General features: G+C 35.8%; 1 protein-coding gene across 3 annotated transcripts in view; it reads left to right on the top strand.

Annotated features, from left to right (window-relative positions):
* Positions 1–11378, top strand: part of LUZP2 (leucine zipper protein 2) — a 478324-nt gene extending 466946 nt beyond the window's left edge. For all 3 annotated transcript variants that reach the window (XM_070457275.1, XM_070457274.1, XM_070457273.1), the window contains exons 11-12: positions 10037–10123; positions 11062–11378. In XM_070457275.1, the coding sequence (XP_070313376.1) occupies positions 10037–10123; positions 11062–11166 (192 nt within the window). In that variant the 3' untranslated portion in view covers positions 11167–11378. The remainder of the gene's footprint in view (positions 1–10036; positions 10124–11061) is intronic.
* Positions 11379–13730: the final 2352 nt, after the last annotated feature.

Raw genomic sequence — 13730 nt, 5'->3', positions numbered from 1 at the left:
ACCCCATGGACTATAGCCCACCTGTCTCTCTACCTGCATCTCTTCACCACATTCTTTACCACAGAGCCACCAGGGAAGCCCACCACAAAGGGAAAGTAATCAAAACATCAAGGTACTGACATAAAATTTGGATCAACAGAACAGAATACAGAACCCAAAAGTGTCTGACTCTTTTCCAACCTCATGAACATGGCCCTCCAGGCTCCTCTGTCCATGGGATTTCCCAGGCAAGAATACTGAAGTGGGTTGCCATTTCCTTCTCTAGAGGAACTTCCTGACCCAGAGATTGAACTCACATCTCCTGCATTACAGGCAGATTCTTTGCCACTGAGCCACTTGGGAAGCCATCTATAGTCAATCAGTCTTCTACAAAGAACACAAGAAAATACAATGGAGTAAGACAGTCTCTTCAGCAAGTGGTACTGATAAAGCTGGACAGCCAAATGTAAATCAATGAAGTTAGAACACATCCTCACACCATGCACTAAAATAAACACAGAATGGCTCACAGTCTTAATTATAAGACATGACACTATACAACTCTTAGAAGAGAACATAGGCAAAACATTCTGACATAAATTGTACCAGTGTTTCCTAAGATCAGTCTCCCAAGGCAATAGAAATAAAAACAAAAATTAACAAACGGGACCTAATCAAACTTGCAAACTTTTGTGCAAGAAAGGAAATCATAAACAAGTACAACCTACTAACCAGGAGAAATTACTTGCAAATAATGCCACCAACCAGGCTTAGTTTCCCAAATGAATGAACAGTTCATATAATGCAATAACCTAAAAAAAAAAAAAAAAAGCCTAATTGAAAAATGGGAAGAAGACCTAAATAGACATTTCTCCAAAGAAGATATACAGATGGCCAATAGGCACATGAAAAGATACTCAGCATCACTAATTATCACAGAAAATGAAAAGAAAAATCACAATGAATTATCACCTTACATTAGTCAGAATAGCCATCATTAAAAAAACCTAGTCTGTTTCACTCTTAGGGCAGATCCAGATGCAACTGATGGAAACAGCTATAAAAAGGTGAATATTTCAGTCAGATATTAAAGTGAACTCAATGAAAATTTTCTGAAAATAGAATTAGCATAGAAGACATAGTATATTATATAATAATGAAAAACAACCATTCTGTGATGTAGTCAGGAAATGAAGCCTTAGAGTAGAGGAAAAGAGCTATCATGAGATCATCTCTTTCTATTCCAGGATTCTATGATGATCAGCAACCTCACTAGTGCTGATGGGAGCACATGCAATTTCTTAGTCAATAAATAGCAAAGGTGATTCATTTTGATTTCTGTTGGTCATACCCAAGATGAAATAACATACTAGAAAGAACCTGGAAATTACCACTGTGCTGTTTTCCTAACACATCACTTATTGGCAAATGATTTTGTTAGTCAGATCCCTTTTCTATAAAATTCAGATCAACTATTTTCAAATCAAACTGCCTGTGGTAAGGCTCCACTCCCACAGATTATTAATCAGTAGATCTAGGGCATAGACCAGGAATGTGTGTTGTTTCAATAAACCATCCTACATTTTTTTCCATCAATATTTCCTCTTAAACGTTCTGGAGAATTTTTAATGTTTGTTTCTTATAGGTTTATCATGATGATTGTAGTCATAGAGATTAAATATACAGTGTTTGGTTTTATTATGGATGTCCTTATTAGTTCAGGCTGAATTTACTCTGCAGTTTTCACATTCATGGTCTTAATATCTTGTATGGACAAGGTCCTAATCTTGGAATTAAGGCCCATGCATAGTCTTAGATATGTTCTACTTCCTGCCCTATCCAACCAGGCAGGGTCACCTAGGAAAATGGCTCTGGATTTGTTGGCCCTTTTGTTAGTGGATGTAGAAAACTTGAAATGGATCCACAAAAGCTTAACAACATATTGGACTACAAGTTTCGGGGAATGTTTAAGTTCCCTTGAAAGTAGTTTTGCTCAAATGATAATTTTGTAGTCACAGGGAGAAAGCAAAGGATGTACCTGCTTTATCCCATTTTCCTGCAGTTTGCAAATGTGCCTCATATTGTTTAACTGCATATCAAGAATTAAAGACACTGAGCAGTTTATGTTAATTTTCACAAAAGGAATAAGACTTACTATTCAGTGTAAATGTGTTTTATAACGTTTCTGACTCCTCTAGATAGCACACACTTAACTTTTCTTAATGTGCTGAGGAAATGAAAGGCAACAATGGCTTATATCTAGCATTCTAAGTACTCCTTGCTCAGAATCTTGCTGTTGCATCTGCGTGCAAATCCCTGACCAAAGGGAGTTTATTCAACAGCAAAGCATTGTCTAGGAAAATGAGAGCATAAAATGTGCAGGAAATAAATCTAGAGCTGCTCGTAGAAACTTATGCCAGCATTTTCATACTAAAACAATTTTGGCAGAGATTTTAAAAGTTCTAGTTTACAATTATATCCAATATTCCCTGTGTGACATTTGATGCCCTGATGATGACACTGCATTAACAAAAAATTTCTAGGAGAGTCAAGCCCTGCTGTAATTGGACTGAGTGACCATACACCATTGGCATTCTGGGCTACGCTCCATCAGACCATCTGAAGAGGTTGGCTTCATAACAGGCATTCATTGTACTCCTGTGGTTTTTTTTAAGAAGGAATAGGCATGCATCAAGATTATATGGGAAGGACAGATAGTTACCTAAGGTCTTTAGAATAAATTTCTGCTTTTTACATTAGATAATAGATTTCCATGTTTACCCTCCTATAACATCTTAATTTAAAGCATGCACAATGTAAACTTAATTATGATTTCTTACCAGATATCATATAGAAACCATAATAATAATGGGTAACTTATAATTTGGTAAATATAAATAGCCTAATAAGCATGTTAATAATTATTATAAGGAAACTGGTCAGTGATGTGTAAATACAAAGCTTAATCTTGTTGATAACTCTCTGACCCCTCTTAACTTCCCTGAAACAAAATGGTTTTCTCCTCTGGGTCTCCACAGTGCTTGGTTCATACACATGTTTTATCCTGTATCACAATCCCTCTTGCATGTTGATTATATGTATAAGATTCTCATTTTGCATTAGATAATAGGCAATTTGAGGACAGACATAAAAGTATTGATATTTCCTTCAGACCAAACAAAATGCAAATCATAACAGACACTTTTAAATAGATTTCCAAAATATCTAAAATGATGAAGTTAGGGCTTCCTGTTTCTAAATTTTAACTATTTCATGTAATGAATGAATTACGGTTCAGAGAGGAAATGCAACTTGCCTGGAGGGGCCTGGTAACAGAGGACATCAGTGTCGGACCCTGCCTCCCTCCCAGGCCACTGTTCCTCCAGTAACTACCATCATCTTGATTCAGCATTCCATTTTTAATCTTTGAACTTCTTCCAGTTTCTGCCTTTTTAAATATTAAAACAGTACCAAAGTATCATTCTATAATAAATTTTAAAAAATTTCATACTCAAGTCACATGAGAGAAAAATTTAGCCAATGTTTGTTAAAAACTTGATACCTAATTCCATTTTTTCTTTTATATATTCTAAAAATCATGCTTGTTTTTAGCCCCCACCTTGTCCCAGATATTAATTAAATATGAAGAATAAATTGGACCTTTTAACTGTCAGATGTATTTTTTCTAGGCAGAATTTCAGGTTGCCCAGCTATGCATTTGTATTAAGTATTTCAAGTTCTTTTAATGTATACAGAAAAGTCATCAGAGAAAAAACTAATCCCTCTTGTGAAGTAGAACCAAGTGCTCAATACCATTAACAAAGTTACTGTAATCAAGAGAATAAGAGATTAAAACCCAGAGAAGACTTTAAATGAATCTCTGATAAACCATCTCATCTGCTTTAATTCTTAAAGTATTATTATTTCAGAGGGAGAATGGAGTGTAATTTAAAATAAACAAAATGCAAAAGAGGCTTTTCTTTTATTGGCTTTCCAGTAATTTTTTTACTCTATCATAGTGCCTGTTTTGGTTTTTGTTAACATTTGTTAAGTAAAGCCCTAGGTATCAGACGGTGCCCCACGGTTCGAGAAAGACCTCAAGCTCAGGGAAACTGGAATACAGAGGTTTGCTAATCACAGGTCCTGGAGGAACACAAGGCATTCCGCCTTGAGCTACATGGGAGTGTCAAGGCCAAAAGGAAGCAGCAGAACTTGGGGCAAATGCCTTCTTAGGGTTGGTGTGGAGGGCTTGAGGTTCCAGGGTAGGCCAGATCCGTCAGTTCACCCTGAAAGGAGCAGCAGCAGAGTTTCAGTAAGCTTCACGGGGTTCTTACCTAAGGGTCTCACAAGCGGAAGCTGCGGAGAAACAAGAGGAACTGTATTACCAGCAGCACCGGAGAAGTTCCGTTAGGACCTTACACGTCCTGTGTCTCTGCTGGCTGTTATCTAGGGAACGCACTGGAGGATGGCGCTGGGGGCGAGTGTCAGCTTCAGGCCCTTGAAGGCCGCTTAACAACACAAAATGGTTGTCGATGCAACAGTATTATGGAGTAATTTTACTCAGGGTGCCTTTTAAAAAAGGTCATTCTAAATATACAATTGTATTTCTGTCATGCGAGTATATGCTCCTCGGTTCTTTGTCTCGTCACAACGAAAATTTGGAGTGACAGACATGGAAGCCCCCTCGGCGGATCGCAGCTCTCGGAGGACAGACCTTGTTATATCTCTTAAACAAATCAGTGTTACAGCTCAGTGTCACAGCTCTATTTATTTATATATTAACAGGAGAATCCATCTTCGAGGCATAAGGGCACGTCGATCCAAAGACGTGAAGAGAAGATCGCCCCATCGCGCGGGACAGAGAGGGAGGGAGCAAAGAGAGAGAAGAGGGCTTCGGCTCCTCTTTTTATATGTTTCTCTGTCCCTGGGCCTGTCTTATGTAAATTGAGCTTAGGCAGGAGCCTTGTTTGTTTTACCTGAGGTTCTCACTCCGGTCCTCGGACCTTCCTTTGCTCTATTTTCACGGGCTTTCCCTTCCAGGTCTTTTAGCCACCGCCATTTTGGACTCTTTTTCCCTATTCTAACTACCTAACAATTTCCCTATTTTCTAAATGGGATATTTGCACTGAAGCCAAAGATGTGAACGTTCCTTAATGAAAACCTTCTGAAGCACCTGAATCCTTAAGTTGGTTAGATTGATCTGCTGATTCTGCCTTAAGGAAGAAAACAAATGAAAATTCAGGAAGGATAAAGGCATTCTCCAAGGTTAAGATTTCTCAAGGAAGACAGGTGGATGGTTAATCTGACATTTTTCCTGCCCTGTTAAATCATAAACAGGAAAAGATCAAGGACAGCCACACACTCTTTGGCAATGTCAAGACCATCCAATGACCAGGGTCATTATGTTGACACCACGACTGAAAATTAAAATGACTGAATAGCTGTGTTTCTATTCTGATACAAATATTTGTCAACAAAATGGAGAAATTTTGACAGAAGGAAAAAACCTTAGGAAGGGAAAGAAACGGTAGGAACTAAGCCTAATTGAGCATCTAATACATGCAAAATACTCCTTTAGAAACCATTGTATACATTTTATTTCATCAAAACACCTGTAAAGTAAGGATCATTTTGCCTACCCTACAGATAAGGAATCAGAACCTCCTTAAGATAAAGTAACTTTCCCAAGTGTACACACCAAATAAGAGCTAAAGGAATTCTAACCCCGATGGACTCTTTACTCCATTCACCTAGCTGAGTTACTTTCATTAACTCATTTCACTTGATGTCAGAAATTTTGAATGTATGCATCATTATCCCCATTTCACAAATGAAGGAAAAGTGAAGTCAAATTGGTATTTCCCATCCATCATTTCACTAACAAGTACTGCCCTGTCATGAAGTTTTCAACAGTATAGAAATGTAGAAAACTGACATTTAATGTCAAATAAGAATATTAGTGGATTTTCTATGAACCAGTCTTTCTCTCTGATTCTCAAAAATAATTTCTTTTGATATTTGATCCTTTACATATATTAGTATTAAAATTTTATTCCTTCTCTGAAATATTGCTGAAACTAGCAGTGGATTTTGCTTGTTGGTTTATTTGTTCTGATGTTAAAATTTGTTATTGATGTTTAATCTTATTTTTCTGTAAAATATCAAATCTCAGAAACCTCAAAGCTCATTATCAAAGGTATTGGAATATTACTCAGCCTTTGAAAATAATGAAGTAATGCCATTTGCAGCAACATGGATGGGCCTAGAGATTGTCATACTGAGTGAAGTAAGTCAGAGAAGGAGAAAGCTTATATGACATCCCTTATATGTGGAATCTAAAAAGAAATGATACAGAGAACTTAGTTATAAAACAGACTCACAGACTTAGAGAATGAACTTATGGTTGCAGGGGGTGAGGATGAGGGAATGTTGGGGGAAAGGAATAGTTAGGGAGTTTAGAATAGACTTGTACACACTGCCATATTTAAAATGGATAACCAACAAAGAACTACTATATAGCTCAGGGAACTCTGCTCAATGTCATGTGACAGGCTGGACAGAAGGAGAGTTTGGGGAAGAATGGATACAGGTATAAGTATGGCTGAGATTATAACACTGTTAATTGGCTATACCCCAATACAAAATAAAAAGATTTTTTTTTCTCTTATAAAGATAGTAGGAGATGGAGCTGGGACTCAAATTTGTTTATGCATGACTTCCAGCCATTAAAATAAGAATCCTGACCATTGTTAAGGATACTCCAGTATTAGAGTCTGCACCAACATGGTAGGATTATATATTTTTTCCACACAGAGATAAATAATTAAAGGGGCTTGTCTCAACTAAATTTGTTATTACTTTGCCTACTTTTGTGGCCATAATATAACATTTTGTCAGATAGTAATCTGTGCCCAAAGCACAGAAGCAAACTGGTGATTCTGGAGGTGTTGGTGAAGATGCGTATGTGAGAAAGAGTGTGTAATTACTTTAATAAAGATATGTTCATGGCTCATCCCATTTCATAATTTACAGACCCACCTAGGTCGCCTGTTTAATTAATAGTTGAGCTGCACATTAAAGTAGGTGAATCTGTGCAGACTTTCCTGATCAATCTCCATATTTTATTACTTGAGTTTCTAGAAATAGGTACAATATTCATCAGGTTGAATTTTATCTAATTGAGAGTAGTTTGAAGGTTTGTGCCTTCAGAAGTGCTTAAATTTGTTGCCTTTCTGAATAACACTAGGGATTTTATGAATCCCATCTCACGAAGTTTCCACAATGCCTGTGAGGCACACACAAAAATAAACTTAAAGGCTGTGTTCATTGTAAGATCAAAGTATCAAAAAGGTTAGAATTGTCTTCCAGCCACAAAATATTTTCTTTAATGTTGAAATTTTAAAAGTTCATTGTTCAGATGATCAAAGGCTTGTCTCAAATAGTCAGCTGTGCTTACCATACTCCACCATAAATCCTATGGTATCTTTCTCAAGACAATGACCTCAAGTAATACCTCATGCACAAAAAATGCTTTTGAGGTCAAATGTATTTAGGAAATGGTTATATCATATCTCCTAAGAGATTTATAATACATTTATACATTACAAAGAAGTGGATTTCAAATTTCACTGTTCATTTGAATTGCTGGATTGATGATTAAAAATGCAAGCCCTATATTCATAAGACTGAATTATCACCCAGGAGTATTATATTTAACAAGCACCCTATATGATTATGCAAGAAGATCATTCAAGACCAAAGATTTAAGAAATTTTGTGTTAAAGACTCTGAGAAGAACTATCTTAAATACCATTGTTTAATGTTCAAGTAAAGGTTTCCTCAAACTTAGGTAACTTATATACTCCACTCTTCAAAAATATATTTTGGGAAGCCTTATACTCTGCATTTACTTTCTGCATTTTGAGCTTGATTTTGTACATTTTAGTTTTTTCCCCCTCCAAGGCCAAAGGCAAGTATAATAAAAACAAAGGTCAGTTGTATTATTACAATAAAAACAAAATACTTGTAATATTCCAGGGAAATTTTAGTTTCTGGGTGTAACTCAAACCCATACAACATAAAAAGAAAAAAAAATTAGTACAGAAGATTCCTCATGTAGCTGCCTAAAATTCTTTGGACTAATGCAGTCAAAATTTCAACTACTCTTCTATATAGTGTAGACTTATTTTGAAGAAGAGGCTATTGTACAACCCATTTGGAGCTGTTATCAAATATAACTAAATCTTATCATTTGACAAACTCAGACACTTATGAAAATTCAAAAGGACTAAAATATTTTCATAGCCAATGTTCCTTTTATTCATTTATTTACTCAGTGACTACATATGACCATTTGCTATCTAATAGGCATCTAGCTGGGATCTAGAGCTGAAAAATGTAGGCTGTATCTTCAAGGAACTTAGAATATATTGAGGAATCAGACATACACATACATATAAAATCATTTGGTGTCAATGTTTCTAATGCACTGTACCTTTAGTGAAAGTGTGATGAGCCTGTCTAGTGGTGAAAATAATGTGCTAGGAAGGGAGAAACTAGCTGGCCTTCAGGATCTCACAGTGAAGAGGGACTGTCATGGAGGTGTAGAGGGGAGTGCATACTACACAGCCACAGAAGAGTGAAGTAACATGCTGAACGTTCAGCTAGGACCCATGTAGAGTAATAATATGGAGCAGGTAAGAATAACTTTGCTTTCAAATCTGAATTGGAGTAGGTTAAATATCCTACACAATTTCTTTAGTTATCATCCACTCCTAGAAAGTTAGATTTCAAAGCCAACTTAGGTATCCTCCTTGTTTGACTTCAAAGAAACTAACTTGTTTAAGGTTAGAGTTACACAGTGGCCATGAACTATTAGACTCCCAGTCTCTGTTTTATACATTTTCTACAGGGAAAGGATTGTAGAAATATCACTAAAAAGTACATATTCTTATATTTAACAGTTTTGACATATACTTTAAAAATGTGTTTTAAGTTAAAAAAAATGATGAGAAGAAAAGGAAGAGATGAAGGGAGAATTGAGAGGCAGTGAGGAAAAGAGGGAAAAGAGGCTGACTGAGGAAGAAGGAAGAAAGAGAGGGATGGAGGAAGAGAAATTCAATATTTTAACCCTTGGTTAATATGAAAATGAAAGCCAGCTGGACTATGCTGCCAGTAAGTCATTTTCTTTAAGACTATGGAAGCTAGTAAGTAAGAAGGGATATCCTGGTTAGTGAAATATATGATGTTATTTGCACAAATATAATCTTTTTTAAGGTGTTGAAGATTTTTTGCTAGACAGATGTTGACCAAAACAGACTGATAGACATGTCTTCAGCAATTATGTGTTTACTTGGAATCGGTAGAGAATTACAATTTGGGCATCTGCAATCATGGTGAGCAAGGTCCAAGTCCCCACAAAGCAAAGGAAAAAGGACTTTTTATGGAGGGGAAAAGAGGGTTGGAAGGGCTACAATAAACAGAGTTCTTGGCTTTTCATGGGCTGAATTATTGCCAGGAAAGAAGAGAAGTCTGTCTTCATCTTGTTGGGCTCTACTGTTGTTGTGGCATATGAGAGCTCCCTTTTTGGTCTCCTGATTCCATTTAATTGTGATTTCAGTTTTTTGCTTCTTTTTTTTTTCTTACAATGATCATAACATTTACATTGTTTTCTGGCTTGCAATCTTGATGTTCTTGAAGGCACATAGACCATGAACATATTTAAATCTTAGAGTCTAGATACATCAGGGATAATAGCATATAGTAGTTGTGCAACTCTTTATTTTTTAAAACTTTTTGCAAAGCAAGAATTTTTCATTGGAATTGAGCTTTTTTTTTTAGTAGCTGTCTGTCATAAGCATCACTGAGACCCTCAAATGGACTGTGAATAATTGCCTTCTCCCTGGGATCTCAGTAATGTTGTGATCACTTTGTCCCTCACTTGACCTTTCAGCTTGTCTCAAAGTAAAGGACATTTACCAATGGGAAGATTTCAAGCGAGATTGTCTGTTCCTTTCCTTCATTTAATTTAACTTCACTGACCTTCTTTCAATCGCAGCTTTTACAGGAGAGCACAGTCTGTTCTACGAAGCAGGATGAAAATCTTCCAAACAATGACACTGCAGAATCATCACCTGTCCCACAGGTATTTTGTTTGTTTGACTGTTGGATTGTCAGAAACACTTTTTGAAGCTCATGGGTTCTATGATTTTCTCCCTTGCTCTAGCTGAAGCCAGGATGCCGTATTACCTAATACAAGATATATTTTTCACCTATTGCCTCTGGACCTTTCCATGGCCACTGTGCCTGCCACTAAGCTTTGATTTGATTAGCTGAAGTCCTAGAAGAACAAGGGCAAGGGAGGTGTCTTACCCTTCCCCAGCAACCAAGGAACAAAACAAAAGTAAACAGAAAACAAAAAGTCCACTTACATTCCTTAGAGGACAAAGAAGATAAATGAAGATTTGAGAAACAGAAGGTAGAAAGACAAACGTATCCCCCACAAAACAAATAACAAACATAACTCAGGAGCTTAATACTGAACTTCTATCTAGAAGTTCTATATTTGACCAAATATATTGCATCATAGCAATTATTAAGAGTCATTTTACTTCAGTTGCTCAGTCGTGTCCGACTCTTTGCGACCTGATGAACTGCAGCACACCAGGCCTCCCTGTCCATCACCAACTCCCAGAGTTTACCCAAACTCATGTCCGTTGAGTTGGTGATGCCATCCAACCATCTCATCCTCTGTCATCCCCTTCTCCTGCCCTCAATCTTTCCCAGCATCAGGGTCCTTTCAATTTACTTAACACAACATTTTTCAATTTGGGGGTTAGATTAATCAAAGTTTGAATGGTTTGGCCAAAGTTTTCTCAAAAAAGTTTTTGAAATTTTTTCTATTTGTAAAACATATTTTATGTGCTTTCACAAAGTAACAGTGTTAACAAAAATAAGTGTTAACACTTATTTTCTGCCTGGCATTGGTTTTCTGTAAGAAGTTTGTTGAGATACTTGAGTTACTGTTTAATTTTTACATTAAACATTTTTGAGTCTAATTATCTTTTCCATATTCTTTGACAGGATGAATCAGTGCCTCCTTGTACTGAATGTGCTGAGGAAAAAAAAACAGAAAACCAAATGACTGACACCGAAGGGACAGCAAATAGAGAAAAAAAATTACTGTAAATACCAAGAAACTGTGTTAAAAAAACATCCATTTGCTATTGTATTCATACTCTTTTTAGACCACAAGCTTCATGGAAATACTAAATTTTTAAAGCATGCAACTTTTTCACAATTTTATGTAACTTTATAAAGTAGTCTACAAATTTTCCAAAAGATTCCAGGCCAATTATGATCCTTAAGCAATAACCTAATTAAAATGGATATCCGCAGTCCTAAGTCGTCATTGTCATTAGTAAGTTGCCCAGTATAAATTGGTCTTTTTCATAACTCAAATGCAAAATAACATTTAATATTTCTGGTTAATTTGGGTAGCTAGTACTTCCCTGATCTAGTTTTTTTTTTTTTAATAAATTGGAGAATAACTAAATGTTGCAGATCCTTAACATCCTTAGAATACAATTTGAAACCATATCATAAAGATTTTAGTCCATGCTGATTAACTGGAATCACTTTCCTTAAGGTTCTAATTTGTGCTGACCCAAATGTATCATTTGTTTGATGACATTCATTGCTATTCTCATTATTATTTACAGCCATGTCTAATAATGTCAGGGGTTTAGTCAGTTAAGAAAGTTCATTAAATACATTTAGTATGATGTAGACAAAATATCAAGAATGAATGTCTAAGTTACTGACACAATTGGTTAGATTTTTGGCATTCTATAGACACACCCTTATGGTTGTCTGCTGGAATTACTCCAAGTTACAAATCAAGCTAAGTGTGAATTTAGATATGAAATTGGGTAACAGAATGTGGGATGGGAAGAGGGGTCTGGGATACAAACATGCAAGCAGATAGTATACATCTTAAAATGGAGACTTGAAAGTAAACAGACTTATAAAACTAATGAACCCCAATTTGTATATTATGGAAAAAAATTATTCTTAAATCATTGGCTGTGGGAATCTCTGTCATTGGGACTCTACATAGGAATTGTTGTTCAGTTGCTAAGTTGTGTTTGACCCTGCACACCCACAGACTGCAGCACACTAGGCTTCCCTTTCCTTCACTATCTCCCGGAATTTTTTCAAAATCATAGAGTACCACTGATCAAATAAATTCACTCTTGAATAGTCTGCTTCCTCTCAAGCAAGAGAAATTGATACTGATCAAACTTATAGACTAAAATTAATGGGTTAAATGATATGGTTAGGTTGTCTGCACCAAATATATTCACTTCTGTTGGTTAGACTCATTCTGTAGAAAGCACATAAAACCACTGTTTTTTTCTAGAATAGATCTGCCAAGCCACAATTAATTTGGAGCACAATATGCTGGCAAGCTACATATATATATATAAAATGAAATCTGTAATCAATAGATGAACTTAAATTGTGGGATGTAATGGCCCAACTTTGATCACAATGACTTATTCAAAGAAATGTAGTGATCTGGAGAAATGCTAAACTATAATTAACAGTAAAAGTAATACTGTGACATATTAAGATATGTCTAAGTAATACTGTGACATTAAGATATGTCTAAGGTACCTAAGAAAGATTAACTAGTTTTATAGATGATTTGTAGTGTCTTGGGGTGAAATGATCAGGACAGAAGAAGTGATCAAGCCTGAAGTTCTTGCTGACTCCTTAGCTCTAAAAATCATTTGATTCGATGAGACGGAATATTGCTAGTTTCCCAAGTCTTATTTCTTGTAATTTTCATACTGTACCAAGAAACTCTTGACCATCTCTAAAGGTTTATGAAAGGGAAGTAGATAGTTTAGTTTAGGTGTACTTTTCTACTCTGCCCACCCACCCCCACCCCCCACCCCCCCCCACCCCCCCCCCCCCCCCGCCCTGCCCCTCCCCATGGCTCCAAATTCAATCCAGTTCATATGGATCCTATGGAAAGTTAATCACCATTTCACTGTGTATGTCTTGAGGAATCTTTGAGATAATAAAAAGAGAGTCACTATGATATTTTTCTGAAAATTTTAGAGGGTAACATAATGAAAGAGAATCTGGCTTAATATTAATCAACAGCTTCATCTGTAAATTATTTTTTCTATACTCTGAATTCCTATTCTAGTCCATAATAATATCAGTTTGTTTCTCTCAATTACTGACATGATCAAGTGGGCTTTGACTGATAATGTACACAACCTTCTTTAACAAGAGGTAGCATTATTCATCCTAGAGTTTACTGTGGTATATTCACTGCATTATTTGTTAAAAAAAAAAAAAAAAAATTTTGTGATAGAAGAATTTCATAAACATTTCTAAGAAATATTCTAGAAATTCCTTTTAACAGTTAATCACAATTCTTTTTAGTATGTACTATTACTTGACTTTAATGAATGCATTTATATCAATCCATTAATTGGTTTAAAATAGTATCAGAGAGGTTTAAAATGTATTACAAACGTGTGGCTTTTGTACATGAGAGGTACCATTTCTTATTTTTTAAAGTAACTTCTATATAAAGATGTTATTTTTGAGGGGCTAACATTTGTAGCCTAGCTATCTGCATATGGAAAAAAAATTAACCAAATGTAGAATGTAGATAGTACAGTTCTACTATGTACTGAAATGGTAAGCAGTGAAAAATTACATATGCTTTG

This window comes from Odocoileus virginianus, chromosome 28 (genome assembly GCF_023699985.2).
Source record: "Odocoileus virginianus isolate 20LAN1187 ecotype Illinois chromosome 28, Ovbor_1.2, whole genome shotgun sequence".
Classification (NCBI taxonomy): Eukaryota; Metazoa; Chordata; class Mammalia; order Artiodactyla; family Cervidae; genus Odocoileus; species Odocoileus virginianus.
The sequence above is the reverse complement of the archived record's forward strand: the minus strand, read 5'-3'. Positions and strand labels throughout refer to the sequence as shown.